We start from the raw sequence: 15,234 nt of genomic DNA on the forward strand, positions 1-15,234 counted from the left end.
TTAGCTAAACTCCAAAATGGAAAAAAAAGAAAAAAAAAACTTGAAAAAAGCCTAAATTAGCCAAAACAGATAGCATTAAACTGAAATATTATCTAAACTCCAAAATGGACAAAAAAAGAAGAAAAAAAAACGCACGATAACATCGGGCCATTAATAGCAATAAAAAAAAAGATCTGGAGGGTCCTATATAATTACACAGAGGGCCGGATCCGGCCCCCGGGCCTTGACTTTGACGCATGTGATCTAGGATAACGTAATGAAATGGGCGGCACCCAAACCCAGCAGGAGGCGGAGCTTCAGGAATCGAGTCGTTTTACTTCCAGGTAGGAAAAAACTCGTGAAAATAACTAACATTTAATTAAAAAAATTGTATTTTAGTGTTCCAAAAGTAAAATATGATCATATATATGGACATAGTTCACTCTGGAAGGCTTAAGGAAATCATGGTATGGACCCATTGAATATACTTCAGTAATGAAGTGTGAATGCCTCACCATCATACTCTGGGAAGCACATGCTGAGATGGGCTTTCTTGATCTTCTCAATGAACACATCTTTCTTGTTGAGGAAAAGTACGATGGAGGTGGCGGCAAAGTAGCGGTGATTGCAGATACTGTTGAACAAGTGCAGACTCTCGTGCATTCGGTTCTGAAAGAAGAGTTCAGCGTTGACTAATCCCGAAATAGACAAGGGGAATCTAGGGAAATCCAACTTTTCATACCACTTCATCGTCCTCCACCAGCACCATGTCGTAGGCGCTCAAAGCAGCGATGAAGATGATACAGGTCACACCTTCAAAACAATGAATCCACTTCTTTCTCTCTGACCTCTGGCCTCCCACATCGAACATCCTATTGAGAAACAATGGGACGTATCCGTTACGGTGTCCACTAGAGGATGATTTCATCTCTGCCGATGTGATTCAGCTGAGCAGGCTGCATGGTCAAAAGTTTGATCTTTGCTTGAGGCAACATCAGGTAAGGAGGCGACGTTATTGATCACGTCAAACTTTCTCACCTGAAGTTGAGATCTTTGAAGGAGAACTGAGTCTCGATGATACCAGTGGTCTTCACTCTTGATCTCAGCACATCCTGCTCAGTGGGCACATAGCCTGGTTGGATCAGTCGCTCCAGGTCGTTCAGGTAGCTGTGGGTGGATTAGATTAACTCGGTGACCAGTACATGTGACATGCAGTTCTGAGTTGGGGATTTCTTACTATCCAGCGGAGTCATTGAGTTGGTACTCTGAGGCCCTGTCGAAGCAGGCCTGGATGCCGGAGTCTTTCCACAAACGCAAGATGATGTCTGACATTTCCTTGGGCATGGTGCCTTCCTCAATGGTGTCGGCAAGATGCATCAGCTTCCTGGCGTCATCCTGCAATACCGCAAAACAAAATGCTTAGTCACCTATCAGGGAGCAGTTCCGTCTGAGCCACATGTGTCAAAGTCAAGGCCCAGGGGCCGGATCCGGCCCTCCAGATCATCTTATTATATTCTTATCAATGGCCCGATGTTATCTTGTGCTCATTTCTAACTTGTATAATTTTGACAAATTATATTTTTACGGAGCGTAAAATATTGAAAGTTAATCAAGGTTTCAGTAATAATATTCCTGCTTGTTTTTATTCATCGTAATGTTAAAAAGTAAAACTTTTAAAGTTTTAAAAATTGGTATTCTGCTAGCTTTTTGGACTATTTTGGCACTTGTATAGATTTTTTAGGCTATTTTGAAGAAGTTTGGCTAATATTTCAGCTACATGCTAGCTGTTTTGGCTAATTTAGCTTTTTTTTTGTTTTTTAGACTTACTTTAGGTTAGGCTAACATTTACATGCTAGCTGTTTTTGTTCATTTGTACTTTTTTCATTTTTTAGGCTATTTAAAAGTTTAGCTTATATTTTAGCTACATGCTAACTGTTTTAGCTAATTTAGCCTTTATGTTCGTTTTTTAGGCTGTTTTGGAGTTTAGCTAATATTTCAGCTACATGGTAGCTGTTTTGGCTAATTCAGGCTTTTATAAAAGATTTTTAAGGTTATTTTGGAGTTAGGCTAACATTTGCGTGCTAGCTGTTTTTGTCTAATTTAGGCTTTTTTTAGTTTGTAGGCTATTTTAAAGTTGAGCTATTTTTTCAGTTACATGCTAGAGGTTTTGTCTAACTTAAGTTTTTTTTTGTTTTTTTAGACTTACTTGAATTAGGCTAACATTTACATGCTAGCTGTTTTTGCTAATTTATACTTTTTTCATTTTTGTCGGCTATTTAAAAGTTTAGCTTATATTTCAGCTACATGCTAACTGTTTTGGCTAATTTAGCCTTTATTTTAGTTTTTTAGGCTGTTTTGGAGTTTAGCTAATATTTTGGCTACATGGTAGCTGTTTTGGCTAATTCAGGCTTTTATAAAAGATTTTTAAGTTATTTTGGAGTTAGGCTAATATTTACACGCTAGTTGTTTTGACAAATTTGGCCTTTTTTTTTAGTTTTGTAGGCTATTTTGATGTTTAGCTAATTTTTCAGCTACATGCTAGCTGTTTTGGATAATTTAGGCTTTTTTCAGTTTTTAGGCTATTTTCAAGTTTAGCTATTTTTTCAGTTACATGCTAGTGGTTTTGGCTAACCTAAGTTTTTTCGGCTAATTTGGCATTTAGACAATATTTTAGCTTTCTGTCAGCTTCAGCCTTTTAAGCCATTAGCTTCAGCGCTTTTAGCAATCAATTTCAGCATCTTCAGCTATCATCACTAGCATCTTACAGCATTATTACAGGTAATGCTACATATCTAGTTCATAATTATGTATAAAATATATGTTTTTAAAGTTTTAAAATGTATTTTTAGTGTGTTCAATAAATGTTTATCCTGAGTGTTTTGGATTTTGGCCCCCTGTGTGATTGAGTTTGACACCCCACGTCGTTACCTGCTGATCACTGTGTCCGTAGTTAATATTGAGCGTGTTCATGGCTTTCACGATGGCCATGATGGACTGAAGGGTGTTGCTGTAGATGATAGTAATGAACTCCAAGCACTCTTCAAGCGAGTAACCATCTTTGTGGATAATTCTGTGGAGACAGGTCAGTTTACGGTGAGTTTAGAGACAGATTTATAGCCGCTTTGATGGAAAGTCAAAGTCTTACTTCATCTGTTTGACGATGGTGCTTTTGCCCGATTCTCCAGCACCTGAAGAGAGAACAGAAGTAAGTGAGACACTTCTCTACTTTTTCATCATGTCACTTTTTTCAGCAAAGTATTTCAACAACTATTGTTCATTGCATGGAGGACGGCAATAAAAAACGTCAGAAATAATAAAAAAGTTGAAAATATATGGTTAAATGAAGAACTTTAAATAGAACAAAAATAGACTTAAGTTAAATTAAAGACTTGGATGACCTAGTTCCTGTGTTTGTCCATCAGTAACACCCCCCATACTTAATCTTTATTACCCGACTCTGACCTACATTATCACCAAAGGTAATTCTTATATAGTCCCTTCTGGCTCAGAAAAGCTGTAAAAATTTCGCGGGGTTCATCCCACCCCTTCATGCAGAAGATACAGAACAATGAAATTAAGGACAAATCGATTAAAAAACTGTTTTTATCACATTTTTAAATGCTGCTACAAATTGAGTGTTTTTAAAGTAACATTTTAACTTCTTAGTTTAGTTGTATGGATGTGTTTGAATTTATCCATTTGTATTTTAATTTATTTGTTTTATTGATTTACAAATACTCTGAAAGAGAACTGTACTCAATTTCGTTGTATAATGCACAAGGACAATAAAGTTATTCAAAAAAAATTAACTGAGTACAAAGTAAAATGTGAATAAGGTTTTGACACATTGACTAGCAAACATCAGTGATAGTAATTGTGAAAAGGTCAAAATTAGAAACAATATTAGGGGGAAATGACTAGTCTGGGTGATATTTAATTTGGATGTGAGTAGAAATGAGGGGAAATCTACTAACAAGAAGTTCCATAAATAGGTTGCAAAATCAGAGATAAGGGAAAAAAAAAATAAAATACAACAAAAAGTGAAGCCTGTTTAAAGTTGGAATCTTTTTTAAGGTCAAATAATTAAAATTCATTTTATTTTATTTTATTTTCTTTAAACTTAAGTCCTAAGTTTGGCATTGTTCCCCTTCACAGTTAAGCTCTTTGTGCTGAAGGACCTGTTGTGTCAGGATTAGCAGGGGATTGTCCTGTGTGATTATCAAAGTGTCTCATCAATTCAGTGACACGGGTTATTAAGATTTATCTGACTCAAGCAGCTTCACATTTGTGCAAACATTACAAGGAGACAGATCATTTGGGTTGATTGTAAAAGTTTTTCTTAATTGGGAAGAACATTAAAAAGTTTAGGGAATCTGTTTTTTCATGTACATGAAGATGAAATATCTGAAAAAGTTGTTTGGCAAACTAATTTTTGCATCTTAACTACTAGAGCTCCTGGTTCACTAAGACAGATCGCTGGTCTTTACCTAGCAGCAGCAGCTTGACGGTTCTCGCATCCTTGTCGGCATCCTCCTTCAGCTTCTTCTCCAGCTCCCTGGAGCGTTTCTCTTCAGCGCTAGCTCCGGCCCCCATCCTACTTTTCCCGGCTCTTCTCCTCAAAAGCCAAGTGTCAGGAAAAATGGAAGCAGGTCCTGGCTGCTCACCTGCCTGGCCGCTGCCTTCAACGTACGCAGCCGATGAGTCAACTGCGCTCAGCAAACACTGGCCAACGCTGGAGTATTTTCTGTCTTAGGAGAGGATTTCGGGCACCACCTGCCCACCTGACCGGCGGGGACCAATGGAGGACAAGGACAGGAGTGTTAGAGGGGCAGAGATGCGACGAGAAACACACATACATGTAGGAGGTGCTGCTCTAACCTTTAGGGTACTTTGCTGCGCTCAGCGGAAGATGAACATCGGCTCAAGTGCTTATCTCTGGATGTCAGTCTAAGATGCCTTCAAAAGAAAGCGTGCAAAGCTAAAAAAGTTTGGGTTTACATACAGATAAACCAAAACTATTCAACCAAGAAAAAGGATTAAACTGTTTTGTTTAGTGTGATCTTTTGTTTATGGGTTTACAAAACTAACTTTTTGTTCTTTGTCAAATTTATATTAATTTTCAATCAACTCAAGAAGTCTAATTTTGGGATCAGGTGCAGAAACAACTAGATTTTCTATCTTTTTTGTCCCCAATGTGAAGAAAGACAAATGAGTTTGTCTTATTACATCCCTCAGACTGAAAGGGGAGTTCTGAAGTGCTTAAAGAGCTTTGTGGTTTCACCAGACAGATCTCATTGACCTCAATCTGAAGCTGGTTAAGGATCCTAATCTTCTCACTTTCAATTATGCATGCATGAATGTTCGGTATGAGTGGAGATGTGTGTGGACACAGAAAAAAAGTCTTTTATTTTGTTTGGGTTTCTGATCCCACAACAACATAATGTGTGGAACAACCAATTATACCGCATAATCCTGTATTATTCCTTTATCACATCAAATTTTGAAGCTTTAAAAGCAACTAAACTGAACACTTTTAGATTAGATTAGGATTAGAATTAGATTAGAAATGGTTTATTTGAAGCAATCAAAAGTAAAAAGTAAATTAATGAGCGATACACTCAATTATCAGAAGTTTACATCCATAAAGACGATTGGTTGAAAAGGAGTGGAAGGAAGCGAACTTATATAATCCCTCATCAGCTCAACCATAACATTTCCTTTACATGTATTATCATGATCCGGTTCATAACTTAAGATCAGATTTTTATATCTTTTCAACATAGATTCAGGTTAGTATGAATCCTCGAGTAACAATAAATCACACGACTATGTAAGTAGATATATCACTAGTTCAGACTTTGTCATTGTAAATGCAGATTTGTTATTAAAATTCAGACAAAATGTGTTGATTATTTTACATTAGAAACAAATCACTGATATAAATCAAGTATCAAACACCAACAAAAATTTTTTATGTTACAGATTATTTTCCATATTTGTAAATTAAGTATTATAGGAATGTATGCTGATTTTTTTTTCCTTTTTTTTTTAAATAGAAAAAAATAATTTAATACATTACCTAATAAAACTATCCAATTCTTTTAGACCACATGTGTCAAAGTCAAGGTTTGGGTATCGTTCTCCTAGAGATGGAAGAATTACCGTTCGTGAAAAGGTCAGAGGTCAGAGGTCAGAGGTCAGAGCAGGGTGAAAAAGATTAAGTATGGAGAGTGTTACTGATGGACAAAAATGAATATTGTCTATTTTTGGTGAAAACAAAAGCAAAAATATAAAAAAATAATCTAGCATCTCTCAAATTTTATTTTTTATTTTATTTTTACAATTGACAGAAGTTCAAATAACTTATTTTCACAGATCTGCCAAAGACATCCACTGTTCTTTATCTGGGGAATTTTGAAGACTCTGTACCCGTAGAAGATCTTTATTTAACAAGGATTTTGCTTTTGGTATCAAGTAGACGACCCTGCGAAGAATCACTGTCTGGAGATCATCTGGACTAACGGAAAAATTCACATTTAAATTCAAATTAAAAAGTAACTTGTTCAATAAAAGATGGAAAAAATGGAACCAATTTGTAGATCTACATGAACAGACAGAAGATATGTACTTAAATTTAAACGAAAATAGCTACCTTGTATTTGTTACACCCCACCCCCTTTTTGTTGTTGTTTTTGGTTGTTATATATATTTTAGTCTATTAATTTAGTATTATTATTCTTTTTTTTTTAATTATTTTACAGCTTTGTTTGGTTTTTCATGTGTGTGTACACATTGTTTTTGGTAGTTATATGTATTTTAGTCTGTTAATTTATTATTATTATTCTTTTTATTATTATTTTTTTACAGCTTTGTCTGGTTTTTCATGTGTGTACACACATTGTTTTTGGGACTGCTACTTGTGTGGTAAATGCTGGTATATAAAAAAAAAAAAATTTCAAAATAAAAGACTCTCTGTGCTAAACAGGATCATCTCAGTGCAGCTAATAACCAATGTTGTCCAGCACAAAATAATTTAATTGAATGTTTAATGTGGTTTTTATCTCACAGATAGACATTTTAATGTAAGTATGGATACATGCTCCTCAAGAATCCGTGAAATAAGTTGTGGGGTTCCCCAGGGGTCAATTTTAGGTCCTAAACTTTTTAACTTGTACATGTTGTCTCTTGGGGATGTCATCAGGAGACACGGCGTTGACTTTCACAGCTACGCTGATGATACTCAGCTTTACATCGCCGTGTCTCCTGATGACCTTGAACCTTTAAATACTCTTTTAAATTGTATTTTAGACATCAAGTCATGGATGGTAGAAAACTTCTTATAGCTCAACCAGGACAAAACAGAAGTTTTAAGCATCACTGGAGTTTAAAATAAATAAAAAACATGAAAAACAGTTTTAAAAATGCATAAATATTATAAATATGATTGTAAAAACATGATTAAAATAATAAATAAATGGAGACATTTCAATCTGAATCAGATCAGAGAATTCAAAGTTGTGGTTTGAGGAGATCCAGACACCAGATACCACCGGACAGGAGTGTGAGGATGACTGTGCTGGTGAGGAAGATGAGGAAGATGAGGAGTCCTGCGTGGCTTTGAGTAAGCATCTTGAAGTAGAGTCATGTCATCTGGACTTTTAGAGTGTTTTTCCTTGAAATGTTTCATCCGAGAGGCTTCATCATCAGTGTTGGAGCGGCTGGATTCAGTCCACATTTTTATTCTGCACCGGGACACCCACAGTCTGCAAACGGATGGCTCAGAAAAAGGAAACAGAAACCAGAGTAGATGTCTGTCTTTTTATAATCCCTCCTAGCCTCATCACAGTTTCGTTGGGAGTTTTAGTCTCCTTAGGAACTAATAAAAGAGGATTTTCCACATCATAAATAAGCTCTCTTTCACTTAGCAGTTTTCATCTGCTCCTGATTCACAACAATTTGAATAAATAAATCCAATAAATAAAACAATTCAATTCACAAGATTTAATTCAGATTCCGACATTTAGACACATTTGTTTAGAAGTACATTCATAATTTAAATATGTTTGGAATATATTTATATTAATTTGATACAGTTTACATACTGTAAAATGTATTAGTAAAATAATGAGATTGTTAATATCATACAGCGTCACATGGATTCTCTAAATCAGAATCTTTAGAAGATAAAAAATCCAGATCATTAACATTGTAAACATTGTGCTGCTTCTCCTGGAGGACGTTTCAGTTTGGCCACTAGGGGGAGCTCGTGCTACAGCAGTACACGTTTTTCAAGAAGAAGAAGCAAAAAAAAAACGTGTTTTAGACCATAAATTGTTACTTTAAATAATATTTCCTTAAAAGAGTTTGGAAAATTCATGCCTGTGAGTAAATAAAGATGTTAATCTAGTCAACAATGTATGTTTATGTTGACTGAGCGTTAGCATTAGGCGTTCTATGGGAAATTCCATTAAACATTAGCATCAAGCTAGCGAACTTTAGCTTTATGTGCTAAATAGTAAGAATCAAATTGATTAATTGATACTGTTTACACTCTCTCCCACTAGTTTACAGCCCCTCACACCCCCAACCTAACATTAGCGATGCAACAAAAATGGTAAGCAATACTGAAGCAAATAAGCTCTTTTTCAAGAGACAATTTGGTTCTGATTTACAACAAATTGAATAAATACTTAATAATGCTATTTTAGGCACATTTTCTTCATACATGTCCTCCACTATGAGAAAAATGCCACAAGAACATGTTAAAAACACAATTTTAATCTGAGCTGTCTTTAAAAGCTCCATTTATCCCATCATGCTTTGCGTCACTAATTCACATCGTACCATTTAATCCAGGACTACACTTAATTTAGCACCACCTTGAAAGGAAAAAAGGCTAAAAAATAATTTTAAATATAGTTGGGAATAAAGTTGAAGATGAACAATTTTCTTCCATTAAAAAAAAATCAGATATTTAGATTTTTTGTATGCAGACGAGCAGCAAACTCTCAAAAAACAGCAACAACAAAAGCTTGTTATTATAAAATATAGATTTAATTTATTAGCAACATTAATGAGGAAGAAAAGATTGTTTTTTACAAGTCATTACATTAATACCAACTGTGCATATCATACATAATCTCAATAACTCGCCAAACTGAGAAAACAGATTCACATATTTAAATTATATGCAAACATATTTTCCTTTTTTTTTTCATTTTTTTCTGAGAAGACAGTGAAAAAAAAAATCACCCTAAACTTTCAGCATTTCCCCCATCCTAAAAAGAATCCCTAAAACAAGAGAAGACATTCACTTACATCCACAGCAACATCACATTGAAGACAAATACCACATACATACACTGTACATGCATGCACGTTGAAACTGTCGTGGAAGATTGTGGCGTCGTTTTCTCTTCAAGTTTGGTGAGCAGCATGTTGGTGGTTAAACAGGCGATGCCATTCGTCAAAGAAAGACAGGTTTGAATTGAGTCTGTTGCACCAATAACTGATGGCTCTGCACCAGCACCAAGAAAATAAACATCGTTTTCTCAAACATTGAAGATCTGAGTGTGTGAACTGGCAAGAAAAGTCTCATTTTTTCCTCAATATTTACATAAAAATGGCAGGAATGCAAAAAAAAAAAAGAAATATTTTTAAAAGTCTACCTTTCATTGACATTCTGGATGATATGTCAGATATAGTAGATTAAAATCCTCGATTTGGCTACAGAAGGTGCTTTGTTCGGCTAATTTGACCTTTTTCCCGCTCTTACATAGCTGCCTGCTGGAATATCTCATCTCCACGGAGACGAGAGAAGGCAATGTTATGTTTTCAGCTTTTGTGTCACCATTTACCCAAATAACAGCTTATCCCAAAATAGCATTTATTAATAACATGACACTCGTCTGTGACATTTACACGTATAAACAAACAAAACAAAAACTTGACATGTTGGGATAGGAAGTATATTTGTGGCAACGATTGGAGGAAAGACGTGTTTTCCTTCCACATCATGTCACAGCTGCATGTCACATCAATGTACTGCAAAATGCCATTTTTTCTTACGTTTCTGTTTCTGTTTTACAGAAAAGCAAAGCCACTGTCCAGCATACAGCAGATCGCTCTGGTCAGAACGTTTAGGGATGCCAACGGACTTTGAGTTTATCAGGGGTCTGCAACCTGCGGCGCCAGATCCACGTCCGCCTCTTCCACCCCTCCATCGTGGCTAGTGAAAAATACAAAGCTTTTAGCTTAAAAAAGTAATTGAAAGTTTAAAAAAAAAGTAAAATGATGGTGGGCATTGCGGTTCGATAGTCAAGAACTAAGCATTTTGCCAAATTCCAGTGTTTAAAGTGTGCCTCATGGTTAAAAAAATACAGTCAATTGTGTGAATGCTTAGTAGGCAGGAGAGTACTCAGCTCATTCAGGACATTACTGCTTGTATTTTTGGTATTCATAAACTTTATAGTTATGGAAATAATAATCAAAATATGCCCCATAGGAAATGAAGTCTTCAAATTTCAAGGTGATTAGCAACAAGCATTTTAATATCTTTTACCATATTTTACAATAATTAAAGAAAAAAAACTAGTTTACCTAATATTTTAGCAACATGCTAACGCTTTTTACTAATTTAGTTCACTTAGTTTTTGTTTATGCTAATTTGGAGTTAAGCTAATATTTTTGCAACATTCTTGACTAATTTAGTTTACTTAATTTTTTACGCTAATTTGGAGTTAAGCTAATATTTTAGCAACATGCTAACGTTTTTGGCTAATTTGTTTTCTGAGGTTTTTGTAGTTTAGCTTTTATTTTAGCAACAGGTAATGTTTTTTTTACTAATTTCGTTTACTGAGGAATTTTAGGCTATTATGGAGCTTAGCTAATAATTTAACAGCATGCTAATGTTTTTGGCTAATTTGTTGTCTGGGGTTTTGGGGCTAATTTAGAGTTTAGCTTCTATTTTAGCAACAGGCTAACATTTTTTAATTTAGTTTACTGAGAAATTTTAGGCTATTTTGGAGTTTAGCTAGTATTTAATTACTTGAGATTTTTTGGGATAATTTGGAGTATTATTCTTATTTAAGCAACACACTAAATATTTTTTTTGCAAAACTGACATTTATTAGGGATTTTTAAGCAATTTTACTACAATTTTTTCAGAAATTTAGGTCATCTTTGCAGCCCTCTTTCATAGTTCTTTAATTAAATTTTCAGTCTTTAAGCAAATTTAACATTTTGCAAATAGATTTTGCATTTTCACCAAATCCCTTCAGCAATTAAAGTAAATTGCATCACCATTTTCAGCAAAAAACTTCAAGATCTTCTACTACTACTTTCAGCAAAAAGCATTCTAGCATTTTCGCAGGTAATGCAACTTTTCTAGTTATTTTAGATCGATTTATGAATTTCTGGTTAAGAAGCACCACAAATGTTTCAAAATTAATATATATATTTCACTAGATTTGCTCCATCGAGATGATCCTATGTGACACAGGAAGTCATTTATTTTGAAAGGAAGTCTTGTGAACCTCTGTTAAAGTTATGAACTGTTTCATATTTGGAAAAATTGTATATTTTCTCTCTTACAGTTTGTTTAATTTATGCAAAAAATAATAGCATATCTATATTTCTCATAAAAATAACATTAACATAAATATAAAGTCTTATTTTTCTAAAGGACGTGTGGCTCCTACTGGGTTGTGGTCACTGAGAAATTGACCCACATGGCTCTTTAAGTGTTAAAGGTTGCAGACCCCTTGCAGTCAAAAAGTCCAACAGGATCAGCACTGACGGGTCTCCTAGTCCCCCATGTGAATTCTCTCAAAATCCTGGTTATGTAAAAAAAAAAAAGAAAAAAAAAGAAGAAAAGTAAAGAAAAAAAAACACCAAATATAAAGATTTTCTCAACAGAACACATTGTCATAAACAATAACACTAACAATAATATTATAACAATAGTATTTGCACAGATTTATCTATTCACAAAAACATGTTGTCTGGATAGGTACAAAGAATTACTTTTTACAACCTACAATAAATATTGTGTATTTTTTCCCAACTGTTTCTGATCATCTATGGTTTGACTGGAGTCACTGTGCTCCACGGAGGGCTGGAGTGGAGGGAGTTTGTGTATAAAGAAGAAGAAGGAGGTGTTGGAGTGCGGCGAGCTGCAGTCAGAGCTCCTCATGTTTCAGCTGGAGTCGTCTGCTCTCCGTGATGCCGGCGGTTGCGAGGCTTCTTCTGTTCTTTCAGCTCCTTCAGGTTTTTGGCTTTGCCGTCTCCAAGGCCGCTGTCTCCGATCTGCCAGTAGTTCTGGCAGTATTGGTTGATCAGATCCATCTCCGGCTGGTGGAGGAGCGTTAGCAGGTCTTTGTACTGGTTGGCACTCGGGGGCCAGGGGCTGGACTGCAGGGGGGATAGGGCCGGATTGCTGGTGTCCACCAAGGCATTGTTGACCATGCGATTTGAGAGGACCACCAGCTGCAGCTTCACCAGGGTGTGCTTGAAGTTTTTCTCTGTGGATGTGCACTGATAGGTCCCGCTGTCAGAGGACTGCAGCGAGCGGATCAGAAGACCTTGATTTGTTTTCAGGATGCGGCCTCCTGAGGAGATCTGGAGCAAAAGGGAGGATAGATTTATTTGTTTTAATTCCTGAAGCAACAGTCAGTGACGTCTTAAGAGTGTCTAAATTTACTCTAACCAAAGTGAAAATAAAGAAATATTTTTATTAATCAATCAGAAGCTACTGCTACTAGAGTGCTGTGGAGAGTACAAATAGGGATTATGACATCATCGGGAAATGAGGATTTAAATGCCTCAAGGAGTTCCAATTAGAGCAGGGGTGTCAAACTCAATCACACAAGGGGCCAAAATCCAAAAACACACCTTAGGTCGCGGGCCGAACAGGATAAACATTTATTAAACATTCTAAAACTTCATTTTTAAAACTTTAAAACTTTATAACATAATTCTGAACTGGATATATAACATTACCTGGGATAATGCTAGTGTGAATGCGCTGAAGATGCTAGTGCTGATAGCTGAAGATGCTGAAATTGATGGCTAAAAATGCTAAAGCTGATAGCTGAAAACACGGTAGATGATAGCCAGCAAAAATATTAGCTAAATGTCAAAATCAGCTAAAAAGAAAAAAAAAACTAAAAAAAAACAAACAAACAAAAAAAAACTTAGGTTGGGCAAAACAGCTAGCATGTAGCTGTAAGAAAATAGCTAAACCACAAATTAGCCTAGAAAACTGAAAAAAGACTAAATTACCCAAAACAGCTACCATGTAGCTGAAAGAAACAGCCTAAAAAGTTAAAAAAGCCTAAATTAGCCAAAAAAGAAAGCTAGCATGTAGCTGAAATATTAGCTAAACTCCAAAACAGCCTAAAAAAATCTTAGAAAATGCCAAAATACTCCAAAAAGCTAACAGAATGCCAATTTTTTAACTTTAAAATTGCAACTTTTTAACATAATTATGAATAATAAAAAGCAGAAATATTATTCTAGAATAAATCAACTTAAACCTTAAATAACTTTCAACATTTTACTCTCCATAAAAATATATTTTGTCAAAATTATACAAGTTAGAAATAAGTACAAGAAAACATCGGGCCATTAATAACAATAAAATAAAATGATCTGGAGGGCCGGATAGAATTACCCGGAGGGCCGGATCTGGCCCCTGGGCCTTGACTTTGATACATGTGCACTATAGAGTATGTCGCCATTTTCTAGTGCTGTCCGAATTTGCTATTTCAAAACCGAGTGCCCTAGAAATTTCCCACAAGTTTTTGCAAAAAACTAGCTTGCATCATTGCTCACTACATTAGCAAATATAGACCACAATGCATTGCAGTCAAACAATTTTTGAATTAAAATATATTTTTTTTAACAAACCATACACAATTTCATCAACAGAATACAGTGGAATATCAAATAGATTTCCAGATAAATTTGTGTATTGATTTGATTTTTTTGTGAAATCGGTGATGTCATAAGCGGTGTTCAGAAAAAAAAGGAGTGGGCATGGTGTGTGAAGTGCTTTTAAAATCCAGGGGTAAAGATGGTCCTGCACTATGTAGTTTTTTTGTTGTTAGAGATTAGGGGGGGGTATACTGATAGTGTTCACACTGCACAAGCAGGGAGGGGCTTCTCCTTTTTCTGCTGTTCACTGGAGCATCTCTGCCACCTACAGCTGGAAGAGGCTTAGTGCAAAATGTCAGTGGTACAAATCTTGCACCAGACTTCTTTTTTTCCAGCTCTATTCCGACATATGAAAGACTTAGTGTGATATAATTCCGGCTGAGAACAAACCCCAATTATTAATTTCTCCTCCACGACCAATTTTCAAACACGTGAATTAAATCTGTGAATTAAAGGAAAATTTATGTAGCATCGCAAAGTTGACAATGACATCTCTCCTATGTTTTTTAAGTATTCCATAAAATAAGCAACACCACTGGATTTGTGGTGGGGTAAATTTATGAAGATTTATTAAAGAATGTTGAATAGAAAACATAAAAAATTGTTTTAAAAAAATCAGAAAATGTTGTCGGATTGAAGTAGGTGTTCCAATGTTTAAAATGTTGTTCCAGCATCCAGAAAATCTATTTTAAAAAAAAGTTTCTATGACTTATGCTATGGTAGAGTTCTAAAAAAGTTTGTACTACATTTGACCACATGGTGGCTCTAGTGAGTCAACTTTAAATTTGGCAAGGTAAGAAATTCAGAATCCTCAAAGTCTATAAACACAACATTTAGGACTTCTTGACATATAGAAATTTAGAGTCTGGTCCCATTTATTTCCAATGGAACTTTAAAAAGAAATAGTCATGAAAACTAACCTATAGGACCAAATAGAAAAGTAAAAGTGCACAATTCTCAATGGAGCTTTGCAATCTACAAGTATTTGCATGTTGACAGAGGAAGTGAATTAATAAAATATGATAATTTAATTTGTAGAATAACAAACTGATTACTTAGCAATCAGACAATTAACTTTAATACCTTCATACAATGAGAAAAAACAACACTATTGCTAAAATGTCCAACTTTATACAATAAATTTGATTTAATAGGTCTAAATAGAGAAAAAAGCTGAGTAAATACATTTTTTGTAATTATTTGTCCAATCAAGTGCTGAAAACGTCATGGCTGTTGATTATTTAAAGCTAACCCTCTTAAATTTTGGCAAACGACGAAATAAAAAATCAAAATCAAAGTAGACAGTTAGAGAAGAAAGCT

At 35.1% G+C, this 15,234-nt stretch overlaps 2 protein-coding genes across 3 annotated transcripts in view; both read right to left on the reverse strand.

Annotated features, from left to right (window-relative positions):
* gnat1 (guanine nucleotide binding protein (G protein), alpha transducing activity polypeptide 1) overlaps nt 1-5,473 on the reverse strand; it is an 8,112-nt gene extending 2,639 nt beyond the window's left edge. The window contains exons 1-8 of the mRNA XM_024270837.2: nt 4,858-5,473; nt 4,467-4,760; nt 3,125-3,167; nt 2,908-3,049; nt 1,217-1,374; nt 1,018-1,146; nt 722-851; nt 495-648 (exon numbers count right to left, since the gene is read on the reverse strand). Of these exons, the coding sequence (XP_024126605.1) occupies nt 495-648; nt 722-851; nt 1,018-1,146; nt 1,217-1,374; nt 2,908-3,049; nt 3,125-3,167; nt 4,467-4,572 (862 nt within the window). The 5' untranslated portion in view covers nt 4,573-4,760; nt 4,858-5,473. The remainder of the gene's footprint in view (nt 1-494; nt 649-721; nt 852-1,017; nt 1,147-1,216; nt 1,375-2,907; nt 3,050-3,124; nt 3,168-4,466; nt 4,761-4,857) is intronic.
* Nucleotides 5,474-11,926: 6,453 nt separating this feature from the next.
* The window catches only part of sema3fa (sema domain, immunoglobulin domain (Ig), short basic domain, secreted, (semaphorin) 3Fa), a 79,092-nt gene continuing 75,784 nt past the window's right edge, over nt 11,927-15,234 (reverse strand). For both annotated transcript variants that reach the window (XM_024270993.2, XM_024270992.2), the window contains one exon: nt 11,927-12,597. In XM_024270993.2, coding sequence (XP_024126761.1) covers nt 12,169-12,597 — 429 coding nt within the window. In that variant the 3' untranslated portion in view covers nt 11,927-12,168. The remainder of the gene's footprint in view (nt 12,598-15,234) is intronic.

The sequence above is a fragment of the Oryzias melastigma genome, linkage group LG5, assembly GCF_002922805.2.
Source record: "Oryzias melastigma strain HK-1 linkage group LG5, ASM292280v2, whole genome shotgun sequence".
NCBI lineage: Eukaryota > Metazoa > Chordata > Actinopteri > Beloniformes > Adrianichthyidae > Oryzias > Oryzias melastigma.